Below are 13,972 nucleotides of genomic sequence, written 5' to 3'. Positions count from 1 at the left end.
CCCACGGTCACATCATTTGATGCTAGCCGTGCACCAACTGTACTCACACTGGCTGCCCCGCAATCAATGAGCCATGAAACAGCATTTATGTGTTTAGCCTTTTTGCAAGTTACAACAGAAATCAACTTACTGAAACAAGACAAAATCACTGCATTCTTTCAAAACGCTGCGATTTTGCAATGCAAATTGCAATAGCAAAATCACTGCACTGCAATGCAAATTCAAAGGGAATAGACTACCAGATTTATATTGGAGTAAGAACCAGTAGATTTTAGTTTCCTTGAAGCTATCTGGCTATAGTCTGTTATTGGCAATATTTAAACCAAATGGCCAAAAACACATTACTGCTCATACCAAAGCCCCACAGCTAAGCTGTGACTTCAGACAGGGATACTCAAACGATAGGTAGGTAGAGATACCTCCTTGTTTTTATTGGTTGGATGTGAGTGGTTCACATGATCAATTTATTGATAAGATAGGAATCCATGTGCTTTATTGATACCTACTGGCATATGAGGAGATTACAATTGTTCATTCTACCTTTGCGTGCTTGGCCCTTGATAACGAGTAGGCTGCTGCAAGCCTTATCAGCCCTCCTGAAAACTATAGAGTGCTCAGAAAAACATTAAGCAAGCACCCCTCCACATCTGTGTTTTCCAGGTAATGCACCTGGGCATATCGGTTTGTCAGTGTTCTCCGTCAGGAGAACATGGATAGTGCTGTCTGACTTGGCACACAGATAGTGGACAGCAAAAAAATATGCCATTTCTTTGTATTCTATGAACAGGATCATTAATGGCTGGACACAAGATGCATCGGGTTCAGATTGTGCCATGTGTCATGCCCCTATGTGTTACTAATATGGAAAATGGTGAAGGCGCTCTTTTTCTAGTTAGCTTACTAACTGAATGTAGGGCGCCCTCTATTGGTAGTTTAATGTATTTCATGATAAAGCCTTGAGGCTCTGAGGACAGACTCAAATAGGCCTACTTTAAGCACCCATGCCCTTTCCACAGGTGCCCATGTGTACAGTGTATTCATTTTCATATTTCTGAACATAGTGTTGATGTTCTGATATTAGGATGCCCCAGTCATACATGATTCTCACCACTGATGGCTGTCTCAGTCTCCCATAATTGCTTTGAATATTTGTGGTTGATTTGGAGGTAAGTGAGTAGGCTACATATTTAAAACTGCAGTTGGTGTAGTGCTTTTGTTGAGAAAAAATGGAAATGTTTGCAGACTTACAATAAGGGTGTATTTCTGAAGGATATGTCTCTGTGTCATCTGTGTATTTAGAGAAATAAGAACTGTAAATGCTTTACAGTGTTAAATAGTCTACAACTCCAAATCAGAAAAAGTTGGGACGGTATGTCAATTTAAAATTAAAACTGAAAACAGTGATTTGTAAATTCTCTTTGACCTGTATTACATTGAAAACAATACAACAGCACATTATTTGATGTTTTACCTGATGTACTTGATGTTTTTTTTCAGAATAAACACTAAATACTTGCAACATATTTCAGAAAAAGTTGGGACAGTAAAGCATTTACCACTTTGTAATGTTGCTATTCCTTTTCGCAACACTAAAGATGTTTAGGGAATGAAGACACAGAGTGATGAAGCATTTCCGGTGTAACTTTGTCCCATTCTTCCTGCAAACAACTCTTAAGGTGTGCAACGGTACAGGGTCTTCGTTGTCGCATTTTGCGTTTCAAAATGTGCCACACATTCTCTATTGGGGACAAGTGAGGACTGTAGGTAGGCCAGTCCAGCACCCGCACACTCTTCTTCCTCAGCCATGCCTTTGAAATGTGTGCAGAATGTGGTTTTGCATTGTCTTGTTAAAATATGCATGGGCGTCCCTGGAAAGGATGTCGTCTTGAAGGCAGCATATGTTGCTCCAAAATCTCTTTGTACTTTTCGGCATTAATGGTGCCACGGGCACTGTCACAACCCCATACCATGACAGACCCTGGCTTTTGGACTTGTTGCTGGTAACAGTCTGGATGGTCCTTTTCTTCTTTGGTCTGGAACACACGGCATCCATTTTTCCCCAAAAAAGACCTGAAATACTGATTCGTCTTATAGATGAATGACAGTTTTTGAGGGATCGGAGATCACGGTTATTCCGTTTAGGCTTGTGCCCTTGCCATTTACTGAAGATTCCTTGAATCTTTTAATTATGATGCACTGTGGAGGGTGAAATATCCAAATCCCTTCCTCTTTCTTTGAGAAACATTGTTTTTAAACATTTCAATAATTTGCTCACGCATTTGTTGGCAAACTGGCAATCTTCGGCCCATCTTTGCTCCTTAAGGACTAGGCCTTTCCTCGATGCTGCTTTTGTACCAAATCATGATTACAATGACCTGTTGACATCACTTGTTTCAAATCACATCATTATTTAATTATTCTACCTCATTTCTACCCCTAAATTGCCCCCGTCCCAACTTTTTTTGGAATGTGTTGCAGGCCTGAATGGCAGGAATGGATGTATATTTACAAATCAAATGAAGTTGACCAGACAAAACATGAAATATCTTGTGTTCATACTGTCTGCAATGAAATACAAGTCAAGGTAAATCTATAAATCACTGCTTTCTTTTTTTCTTTGCATTTTCCATACCGTCCCAACTTTTTCTGATTTGGAGTTGTAACTCAAGTATCTCATTTTCAGACCATTCTGTTGAGCTAATTTGTTGTTGTTCAGATTATGTTCTCAGCCATATGAGGGAGCAGGGGATGGGACAGGGAGAAGTAACATTGTCCCTGTACAAAGACAAATGATGACAACTTTCAGTTGTTGAATAAACGTTTGTGTCCTTGCTCAACATTGCTGGCAATGGTTAAAAAATGAAAGAATCCCTCACAGCCATGTGCATTTATGGCCTTTGCATTCATGTCATTTGTATTCATTGACAACACATAATATTTGCTAAATACAAACCATAAAATGTGTGCTTTAGCTGTTAACTGTGTGTGGATATGAAGAATCAATACATTGTCAAAATTGCACAAATGCACAAGCCTACTTTGTAACAGGCTAAACCAAATCCTAGAGCTAAGCCTACATACATGCATTAATTGATGGATAGCCTACATATTTACATTTATAACGACATCAACCATAATTGATGAACACCTAAAACTGACACAGTGATTATATAATATAATAAGTTAACTAATTTAATGTAACCTAGACAGTTACCATCAAAGACTTTGTTACCATGCAGAGCTTACTTGTGCACCACTATCACATGACTGACGTTAAAGGTCACAAACGTGAATAACCCGGAAATACCCTTGCGGTTCCGTAGACTCAAGGAGAGGAAGGCATTGCACCATGGCTCTGTTGAACACCGTGCATTAACAGGCTAGCGTGGAGATTTTACCGGCAATCCGTCACCATCCGCGCCTTAAACATGGACCTCCAGTCGAGAGGCTTATTCCGGATGCAAATAAGTTGTCAGTAGTAATTTCAGATAACTGTATTTGTCCATTTTTTTTACCGTGACACTTTTTTGCCTTTGCACGCTACAAGGGATTTAAACATTAAGTGTCAGTAAGCTAGCAGGCTAACAGCCCTCATCCCTTGAGCACCACTTTCCCTTTGGACCCAAGACGTGCTTTGACAGTGATTTCAAGATAAAATAACAAAAAAATAACCTCAAATTACATATAAACCTGAGGTCAAACTCCATAATTGATTGTTCTATTCAACACATCTTACAAACTCCAGGTAAGTGGTCCTGCTAAGTTAACGTTAACGAGCTACGTGAAAGGCAAACAGGCCTCGTAGCTACGTCTCGTGAGAATTGATGGGTTAGCCGGGTGAGGGTCTGTGTAGCTAGCTGTCGTTAGCCAGTATTGTAGGTGCTTTAGTATTGTAGGTATTCATTTGGTTAGTGAGCTGATGTTGATTAAAAGAAGCTAACGTTACAGTCCCACGGGCAGTTAGGAGGTAACGTTATGCTCGAATGTGTTTCTGTGTAGATCGCTAATATGTGTCGAATGTTTTATGCTCAATTCCCTGATGTTCCAGCTTTGATTAGCTAACAGTTAGCAGTAACGTCAGTTGATTAAGTTAGTTGTTCGATGGCAGATAAACTTGGAGGTAACGTGATAAGGAGTTTGTCAATTGGGCGATATCCCCCAAATATGCATCGCATTGACAGACTTGCTTGCAACGCCAGCCAGTTGGCAGCTAGCTGGCAACGTGAGCTAACTGCCATGGCCCAGAAGTTGGACAAAATATTGGTACCAAACGTTAGCCAGTTAGCTGCATACCAGCACATCCTCTTTCGCCAGCCGATGTCTTGGTTTGATCTGTTAGAATTATTTGTGTATGGCTTTATGTAGTGTTGGGTAAGCCTGATCCACTTCAGTGTAACGTTATTCCACTTGGAAAATGTGTGAAACAGCCCATGGATAGCTAGATAGCTTAACTAGCGACTGTTTGACATGAAGTTGGCTAAAGTATTAGCTGGATTATGAACAGGGTCACATCACAATAGGTGTATGTTAATAAGTAACTTTAGGTGAACCAGGTAACTTTGCTCCGCAATCAAAACTGTGTAGCTCACTGAGGGTATGAATATGTAAACGTAACATTAGCCACATTGGTATATGGAAACCTACATGCCTTCTAAGCTAACTTTATCTAACGTTAACCGTGTGAGATTTTGGGCCTGGGTATTAACTTAATGCCTAATGAGCTTTCACTTAGCTCACCGGCTAACGGTAGGTCTTAATAATAATAGTACTATGACTGACTAGATTTGTTAGGTAGCATGTTGCGGGGCTGTTACTGCTCTGAATTTCAATGGCCAGTTCCAAGTTTTTAACTGCTCGACATTAGCACTGAGAACATAGTGTAGCTACATGAAAGAATCAATGAAATGTGTTCGTTATCTAGCTAGCTAGCAACCAGCTCTGTATTCGGCACTACTCATGGATCATCAAGTACACATGATTAAACTGTATCGTTGGTGGATTTGTAAAGATTAAGGTTGGCACTGATTGGCATTTCGAGCTTAGAAACAGTGGCTTTCTGTTTGGTGTAAATCTAACCTGAACCGAGACCAAAATGATGCTAGCTAGCTTGGCTAATGACAAGTTAGCCAACGTTAGCGGGCCACGGTTCATTTTCACTCATGAACTCACTATATTGTAACGTCAGACAGATACTTTATGTTATTAGATCGGCTGTTTACCACCAATTTACGCATTATTTCAAGGTGTGTGTGTGTGTGTTGGTATTTAGAATTCAGTTTTTAATAAACGGTTGTAATGACGTTTGGCACGATGTACCATATGGTATAACGAGAGCTAAAGCTAATGCAGTGATCAAGTTTTCATGAGCCGGGCGTTATGGCTGCTGTGACACGTCCCTATTTCTTCAGATTTCCATTTGCGTTGCCTTTAGTTGGTGGTTCGGCCAGAGAGCCTGCACTGCATGTTCTCTGCACAGCAGATTCCATACACATTCTTTCGTATTTGCCTAGACAGAGGGTTATTATATTGATATTTTGTGATTCCTTTTGCTACCCAATTCAAAACAAAATAAGTTCATTCTTAACGTTCATTCTCATAATTTTCAAAGGAAAGATTTGAAAGTCATTTGGCCATTATTGTATTTGGCTTGAGCTGTGTGACTCATTAGGCTACATACAATTCATGGATGTCCTGTACAGTCAGAAAACCTGCCAAGTGTCTTCCTTAGCCAATGTATATGGCTTTAATATAATTGCCATTGGCAGAGGGATAGTTTTCCACAAGAGCCCTGCATCAGGCTTTGCCCTCTTGCTGGGTTTATTTACTGTACTAGGACGTGGTATGCTTGGTGGCTTGGCCTCATCTTTTAACTTAGCCACTAAATTATCATTTGTGGTGGTGTGGCCTGCATGATATGATGGTGACAAATTGATTCAATTTTAGAATCTGAGTGTTGCCAGTTCCTTTACTGTAAATTCATTGTTTTGTTGTGGTTTTGTCAGTGCTTCTCTTTGTGTAGGTAACTTTGCAGTGTGTTCAGGTGCTGGTAATTTTAACAAGCTTAATTTGTGGACAACACTGTGTAGTGTTGTGTATTAAGTATAGATTATGTCTGTCATTGACAGCAATAATACAAGCTGGTATTTGAGCCAAGCGTCTATGGCATTGTGTAGCTTTGGTAAGTCTTCATAATGTACAATGAGTTTTGTCAACCAGATTTGTCTTGGCAAACCGAACAAAACCTGAGATGTTAGCAGCACTTAGAACCTCTGTTGGCGCATTTTAAAAGCACATGACATTCGATAGTAACACATTTATTTTAGATGAACGGCTGGGACAAAGGTGATTGCATCCAATTGAGGGTCATCAAAGCATAGTTAACATTACATTACACTTAGACCAACGTTACACACAGCTTTCATTTTCGTATGTCAATTTGATAATCATCTGTCCACTGGTGATTTAAGCATGTTGCTGGGAAGCTTTCTATCCATTGCTGTGAAGTTTTATTTTCAGGTGGTCAAAAGTGGTGGGGACATGTCCCTAGCTTAACATGAAGGCTGTGCTTTCTTAAATATGGAATTTTCAGCGTCACTAAGATGTGACGGCATTATTTGCTATTGTGTGAAGGTCAGTAGCCTAAATAGTTGAACTCTTATGAATTCCTAAGTCAATTAGTCTACTTTGCTGTCAGGGGGAGCTGAACAGTGGGAAACATTTGCCCTCTTCAGCATTATCCCATGATATTCTGAAATGACCTACAAATTAGCCAATATACCGCGACTTCTAGAAAACAACATTTAATGTTTATGCAAACAAAACGTGCATATTTGTGGGCTGATTCACACTGTGCATACACCTTTGTTATGCACCACCCATGTTTAGTTACAAAGCTTCTTATTGATTTCATTGATTAACTTTAACAGGAAGTAGTTTGCCAGTTGAGTATAGTTACCTTCACTCTGACCATTCTGTTGTCTTTTTGGTGTAACTACCAGTTGCTGGAATCCTGCTTTCTCACTTAGCAGCACAAACCAGGTATGAATGTGATGCAAGTTCAGTTGTTTACCTAAAACTTCTTGTCAGTAAAACGGTGAAATTAAATACTTTGTCATCAAGGTTAAAAAAGACAAAACATTTATTAGTGTTTTCTGTAGTGTAAAATTTGCTTTAAAATTATTTATTTCTAAAGTTCTATTGTCTCCAAAGCCCCTTCCAGCAGAGGAGGCAGTTGTAGAGCAATATCTATTCTGTAAACACACTTATTTCAGTACTTAGCTGTCGTGAAGACCTCTTATGAGAACATTCAGCTGTGAGAAACACCAAACCGATACGACTGCCTTGGCACTTCGCAAAGATATTTTCATCAACTTTAAAACATAAAACACCTCTAACCAGTAGCCTTAGCATCGGAAAACCAGCTAACGTTATTCTGACTGCAACATCAGAGTAACATGAGATGCGTTACGGAATGTTACGGTAACCAGAACCATCTTAGTTTTATGGTAAAATGTTTTTAAGTTGCAGTGTTTTTTTGCAAATGCCTCTAAGATCTCTAGGCCTGATTTTATTTCACAGATTATCTGTTTCATGTTCTACTGTCAAGACATAATGACAGTTTTAGCAAATATGACGAAGTTATTTTTATAATAGTTCCCCTGCAGCTTTAAAGGGAAACTTTTTCAACCTGGGACACAAGTGAAATCGGTCCAGTACTGGTAACCGCAAGACCGCTATAGATTGGAATCCTATGCATGCACTCAAAGTAAACCACTAGTTTAAGCAACTGGTAGATGTTTTTATAAGGCTCTGATAACATGGAAAGGATCTGTACAGAGATACACCTTTGTCTGTTTACTTCAATAACTGTAAAGAAACTGTAGAACATTTTTGAATACTCTCATCTGTAGGGCCAATGATTTTCCGTTTCAAAAAAATGCATTTTCCGTTTCACATTTGGTGAATTCCGTTTTTTTTTCCCGTTTCAGCTCATTTTGTTCACCCTGAGGTAGATTGATGGCTTAAAATTAGTGAATAATATGTGCCACAAGTGACAATTTTTTTTAGAGACCAGTTTCAAAAGTTTGCGGATTCAGTGACCGGATCCGCCCTGAGGCCGATCCAACTATTTATTTTTTCCGGATTCAGGCAATCCAGGCTCCGTGTAAGCGGCCCTTAAGTGAGTTCTGAACTACTCTCGGCTTGGTTTGCTGGCACCTTATCTCGTGTTCCAAATGTCCCTGTGCTTTTAGAAAATTTCAGTAGTCCTGTAAAGGTACTGTTCGAAATTTTAATCCAATATGCTTTTTGTCTAATTCAGCTAATTTTTCCTCTACCTGTTTTTTTTTTTTTTTTTTTTTTTTTATTTAAGTTTTTTGGGTTTGTAGTTTTTTTCCTTAAAATGTTTGTTTACAAGTACAGCAATTTTGCTTTTATACCTTGTGTCTATCTGCCTAATTGATCTCTTTGGTAATCTGGTTGTAGATCAGCAATTACATGACCCTTTAGATATCACATGTAGTATTATTAGGGCCAATGATTTTCCGTTTCAAAAAAATTTGTTTTCAGTTTCACATTTGGTGAATTCCGTTTTTTTCCGTTTCGCCTCATTTTGTTCACCTTGAGATAGATTGATAGCTTAACATGAGTAAATAATATGTGCCACAAGTGACCCAAAACTTCTAAGATTGTTGTTTGCCAGCCATCAACAGAACAGAAGACTAAAAAAACATTATTTGCAGGCGATTGGGAAGATGCGCAAATTAATGTGACTGTAGCGTCAACTGTTGAATAGGGGGGCGTGGCCGGAGCGGAGTTCAACAAAGACGTGACATTTTCTCAATGTTTTTTTTTGTTTTGTTCATTTTGTTCAATGTTTGTTCATCCTTGCAATCGTTGTTGTGCTTATTTGAAATAAATACAGTCTTGCAGGACAAAATACAGGGGAATTTGGGCGATTTTGATGCACAAAATGGTGTTTCCGTTTGAAAGTTGCAATTCCGTTTCAAAGGGTACATTCCGCGAATTCCGTCCGCTTTCCGTTATCGCGGAAAATCATTGGCCCTATATGTGCTTTCTCTGTCAGATTCGAGAGAATGAGAATTTATGCATACTCATTTAACTTTGTTTCAGTTGTGTCTTTGAATCATGGCTTTTGGTAATATTTTGTTATTGCATAAGTTATTTAGGCTAACCTGTAATGGCTGCTTAACCCAGGTGAGAGATTGCAGGGCACCCTTGTGTAACGTATCATTTAGCCCATTAGATGGAGTCTCTTTGGCTTCCGCTCTGTCAGTGGCAGTGCTCCTTACTGACCCTGGAGCACTCTGGCGGACGAGGCTACCTGTGTGTGAGCCAGCAGTCTCAGACCCTCCTGTCTGCTTTGTGGAGGACCCTGAGCTGTCGCTCCCCAGGGTGGGTTTACAGCCCGCCACCTGTTGGCATCAAAAAAAGACTGGGGCAGGGAGCGGGAGACCCTACTCTTTTGTCACCGATCAGGTTCAACCTGTCTGACTTCAGTAGTCCTCCCCACCTCACTCTCACCCCCTACTTTCTGTGGGAAGTTGCCTGGGCCCCTCCTCCCCCAGACTTCAGCCCGCTGACCTCCAGGGCCTTCACCCCCCCCTTCTTCCCCAGCCCCAGCTCTCCAGCTGCTGTCTCAAGGGGGGCTCCCTGAACTTATCACAGTTAGAATTGATGCGTGTGTTGGTGAAATATATGGGTGTGATGTCTGGCTCGTGGGTGGGTCTCTGCCTGTTATCAGCATGCTAACAGTAACCCCCCCCAACCACTATAAAACGTTCTTAACACGAGACGAGTGTTAATGACGAGAGCTGTGTGTGTACCTTGGGCTTCAGTGACACTATATGCTCAGTTTACCCTCTTGCTGAACAGTGTATATAACAGAAAAATATAACCTTGAGTGCAGAACTATATAACCTTGAGGGTGTTGATCATTTTAGACAACTGTTTGCTTTAACCTTGCTCTTTCTCTTTGCATCTCTCAGGCTGACCTTGGAGAAGATAAAAGCCTGGGCTTCCTTCCCAAGTTCAATTGAACCCTAACATTTCAGAGGTACATTACTCATTTTTAGAGATAGATTCACTGTGTGTGTGTGTGTGTGTGTGTGTGTGTGTGTTGTGTGTTATCTGTTGTATAGTTGTTCCTTCACTTCATGGCTGACCTTTTCCTCCTCTTAATATCAGTTTGGCAGGCAGGTTCGAGGCCCCCTCATGCAGAACCACGTGAAATGAATAAACCGCCACAGCCTATAACAGGACCCCCCTCTGTCCCCCACCCCACCCCTTCCCCTGGACTGACACAGGTAAGAACCAATCACAGGATCCACTCTTTGCCTCCAGAAAGACCTGTGAGCTGGCCATGAATCTCTGAACATGACTACATTTCCCTCTACCTCTCTCCCTGTAGGCTGCCTTCCCCCCTGGCCAGCCCCCATCTGTTGTCTTTGCTTCACCACCTCCACAAATGAACACTGCACCGCAACCCCGACAGGTACGCCGCCCTAACAGGAGAGAGAGAAGGAGATAGACAGACACGTTGCTATATAGTAGTCCTCAGTAGGAGATCTGTGCTGCTGCTTTTGCTGCTATGTCTGCTTCTTAACTCTGTGTTCTCATGTGATCGTGATGACAACTCTGCATGTCTGCCAAACTCTCTCTTTCTCTCACGCTCTCTCTCTGCTGTATGACCTACGCCCTCTCTGCTCTCTCTTGCTCTCCTAGTTTGCTCCAGGGCCAGGGCCACGCGCTTTACACCAACAGGTACTAACATCTCCCTCTCAGCTGATCTAAAGGCACGCGACCTGGGAGACTCCGAGAGGCTCTCAGGCAGCGGCCGGCTCCTGAGTGGTTTTGGCTCTGACCTGGAACGGTTCTGTCTGGTTCCGTGCCAAGTCGGGGCCGGGTCTGGGCCCGAGTCAGATGCTCTGAGGGCTTCTTTAAAGTCTCACTATACACACTCCAGATAAAAGTTTTAAGATGTCGAAAAGAGCTTTGACACTCCATTGCGGTGTTTTCACTAGCTCTTGTAGCCTTCAGATACTTTCTAAACTTAGGAGTTGCTATAGTATGTTTGATCAGTTTGTTCAACAAGATATCAAACTCAAAGTAACATGATCTGACAATTGCTTATAATACACACACTCCTTTTTGTTGCTCTTCCATTTGTGTATGGCTTGTCTCCTTGTTGTCACTGTTTCACAAGGGTGCTTGCATAACTCTGTGTGTGTGTGTGTGTGTGGTGAATGTTCGCTTGCTGCTCAGCCTAACCGGTTATTACTACCTTTTGCTTCTCTCCACCCCTCTCTTCCTTCCTCTCCTTCCATCTCCCTCTCTGCTCTCATCTTCTCTTTCTTTGTGTCTTGCTCCTCTTGACACTGCTGGTGTTTTGTTGCGGCTGCAGGGTGGATTCAGGTCCTTGCAGGTAACTGCTTCTCTCCTCCTCCTCCTCCTCATTCCTCCTCCTAGAGCTCTACACTGGAGACGCTTCTACTGTCTCTGTGTACTCAGATGCGTCGCATGCATTAGCACGCTAGAATCCATCAAACTCTTGGCCCTATAACTGGCTCTCCGGATCCATTTTTGCTTTGTGTTAAGACTGTTATACCATTTTAACATACTGTTTTCTGATTCCCCCCCCCCCAACATTTGGTTTTGTAGATTTTGGTTGTAAAGAGGGAATAGATTTGGGGGAAGACTTCAAATGCTCCCATTTCTGTCTAGGGCTGTCTTGCGCTGCCTCATCACGTCCACTCCTACCGCATGTTAGTTGCTACCTTGAGCATCTGAATATTGTATCCAGGAATGTTTGTTTGGGGTTGCAGTTCAGTTAGGGGTTAGGATCAGATGGCATGTCTTCAAGAATATAATTTGATGTCCCTGTTAAAGAACATGCACGAGTTAGGTGGTGTGTTGACTTTGGTGCATGTGGGGCACGGCTATCAGTAGTGTATGCGCACTGTTGGTAGCCGTAGATAAACAGAGACAATAGAATGAACGTACTGATATGAAACGTATGAAGTGGCAGCAGTAGTTATTGCTCACTGTAGGAGTGTGTGGGATGGCGTCTCAGAATATCATCCTCTGCCTCTAGCCGTACTACCAGAGCCGGCCCAATCTGCCCAGCAGTGCCCCCCGGGTCCAGCCCAGCAACACCCCTCGGCCTGTGGCGCCCACCCATGTGTACCAGCCTGGCTCCCAGGTCATGATGATCCCCCAGCAGCAGCTGCAGTTCTCCAACTCTCAGGGCCAGGCCTACTTTCTTTCCTCTGGACAGGTATGGCGCAACCGACACATCCGTAACCGCCCATTCTACTTTGCTTTTCCACTGCCTCCACCCTCTTATCTGCAGACACAAAGGCCTTTACTATAATGAATAAGACTAGCTTTTTCATTAACACTGCTCATTTTCTTGAAAGAATATGACTTTGATCCATAACACTGAATACCACCACTTGTTGCGTGATACAGTGCCTGTTTTGGGTCATTTTTTTTTTTCAAAAGAGAAGCATACTGTTCTACATCAACATGACCCCACAATAATTCTGTGGTGCTTGTTCATTGCAGTTTTGCAGCATTTCACTCGTTGAAGAAGTTTAAACTGCAGTCAGTTTATGTGCAAGTTTCCAGCAGCGTAGACACATGAAGTTTTGCAATGTGCAATTGTCAGAAAATTTCAGACTTTGATAAAAGGAATTGATGTTATTGGAGTCATACGATTCTGATAGATCTGAAAATCTGGAAGCGGTTCTCGATTCCCATCCTTAGTGACCCTCAAAATCACTGCCATGTCTGTAGCGTTTCTTGATGGGATTATGTTTGTCGTTGTCATGTTTACTCTTTGATTCTCTCTCTCTGCAGTACCGTGCTCCGTACTTGCCTCAGGCTCAGCAGTACCCGGTGCCCAGTGGAACTGCTGGGTTCTACTCTGGGACCACTCCAGAATACGGTCCATATGGTAAGAGCCTCTTACAGCCAGAGCCACATGCAACAACCTTCCAAAACCATCCTTCCCCCAACCTAAAACAAACACTTAGTTAAATTGAGTTGTTAAAGACCGGTCCAGTGACCTTTTTAGACTGCTGTCTCCTGTGTCAGGCCAGCAGGACTCCTGAAAAGGCCTTGTGAAGTCAGTTTTCTGTCAAAAAATGTTGCCTGCCTTCACTAACCAACGGCGTAAATGTAGTATTGGTGTGTTTTGTTTCCTGATTTCGGTGTTGCGGCAGTTTCTCTATACTAATCTCCTCTTTTCTCTCAGCCTCCTTTCTTTCTTTCTTTCTTTCACTTCTTTTTCTCTTGAGTTCAGTTCCAGTGATGAGTTCTGTTAAGTGTTCTAACCTCATTCTGCTATATCTTGCTCTTCCTGTTAGCTGTGTTCATTTACTCTGTTTCTTTCTCTCTCTCTCTCTCTTTCTTTCTTTCTTTCTTTCTTTCTTTCTCTCTCTCTCTCTCTGTCTGTCTTCTGCGCTCCCCTTCCCATCCCTTTCTTTGTGAGCTCAGAGCCCTCTCTTGCTGCGAGGGAGAGGCGGGGAGGTGGGGGGAGGGGGGCTGGCCGGGAGAACGGCCGCCTGACGCTGCACGGCGCTCCCCTCACCTCCCAGCGCTATCCTGGTGAGTAGGAACTGCAGGGCTGTTTCCGTCTTCAGCAGAGGCGCATGCTAGTCCAGGTTCAAGCAGCGCTGCCCCCCCCCCCAGCCGTTGTGTCAAGCACTTGTTTTCTATTTTGGTCCGGATTGACTGCTACACAGGGAATGGCCAGTTTTGTGAACCTGAACTTGTACGCCTCTGGCATGCTTGCGTGTGTGTGTGTGTGTGTGTGTGTGTGTGCATGCATGTTCAAGTGTACAGATGACTTCTGTTGATGAGGACTGCATGCACCCCTCTGGGTCTGTGAACACTCGAGAATGAATTGAAAATACATTACATGCACCTGTGTACATAGAGAGAGAGCCTT

General features: G+C 42.4%; 1 protein-coding gene across 5 annotated transcripts in view; it reads left to right on the top strand.

Annotated features, from left to right (window-relative positions):
• The first annotated feature begins 3,320 nt into the window (after window positions 1-3,320).
• The window catches only part of eif4g1a (eukaryotic translation initiation factor 4 gamma, 1a), a 28,143-nt gene continuing 17,491 nt past the window's right edge, over window positions 3,321-13,972 (top strand). Inside the window, exons 1-9 of one of the 5 annotated variants that reach the window (XM_031559283.2) lie at window positions 3,321-3,745; window positions 10,008-10,075; window positions 10,207-10,325; window positions 10,430-10,513; window positions 10,744-10,782; window positions 11,423-11,443; window positions 12,113-12,295; window positions 12,880-12,976; window positions 13,519-13,629. In XM_031559283.2, coding sequence (XP_031415143.1) covers window positions 10,251-10,325; window positions 10,430-10,513; window positions 10,744-10,782; window positions 11,423-11,443; window positions 12,113-12,295; window positions 12,880-12,976; window positions 13,519-13,629 — 610 coding nt within the window. In that variant the 5' untranslated portion in view covers window positions 3,321-3,745; window positions 10,008-10,075; window positions 10,207-10,250. The remainder of the gene's footprint in view (window positions 3,746-10,007; window positions 10,076-10,206; window positions 10,326-10,429; window positions 10,514-10,743; window positions 10,783-11,422; window positions 11,444-12,112; window positions 12,296-12,879; window positions 12,977-13,518; window positions 13,630-13,972) is intronic. The other 4 variants (XM_031559284.2, XM_031559286.2, XM_031559285.2 and 1 more) reach the window with 4 other exon arrangements.

The sequence above is a fragment of the Clupea harengus genome, chromosome 22 (assembly GCF_900700415.2).
Source record: "Clupea harengus chromosome 22, Ch_v2.0.2, whole genome shotgun sequence".
Classification (NCBI taxonomy): domain Eukaryota; kingdom Metazoa; phylum Chordata; class Actinopteri; order Clupeiformes; family Clupeidae; genus Clupea; species Clupea harengus.
Note: the sequence above shows the minus strand (reverse complement) of the source record. Positions and strands in the feature narration are given on the sequence as shown.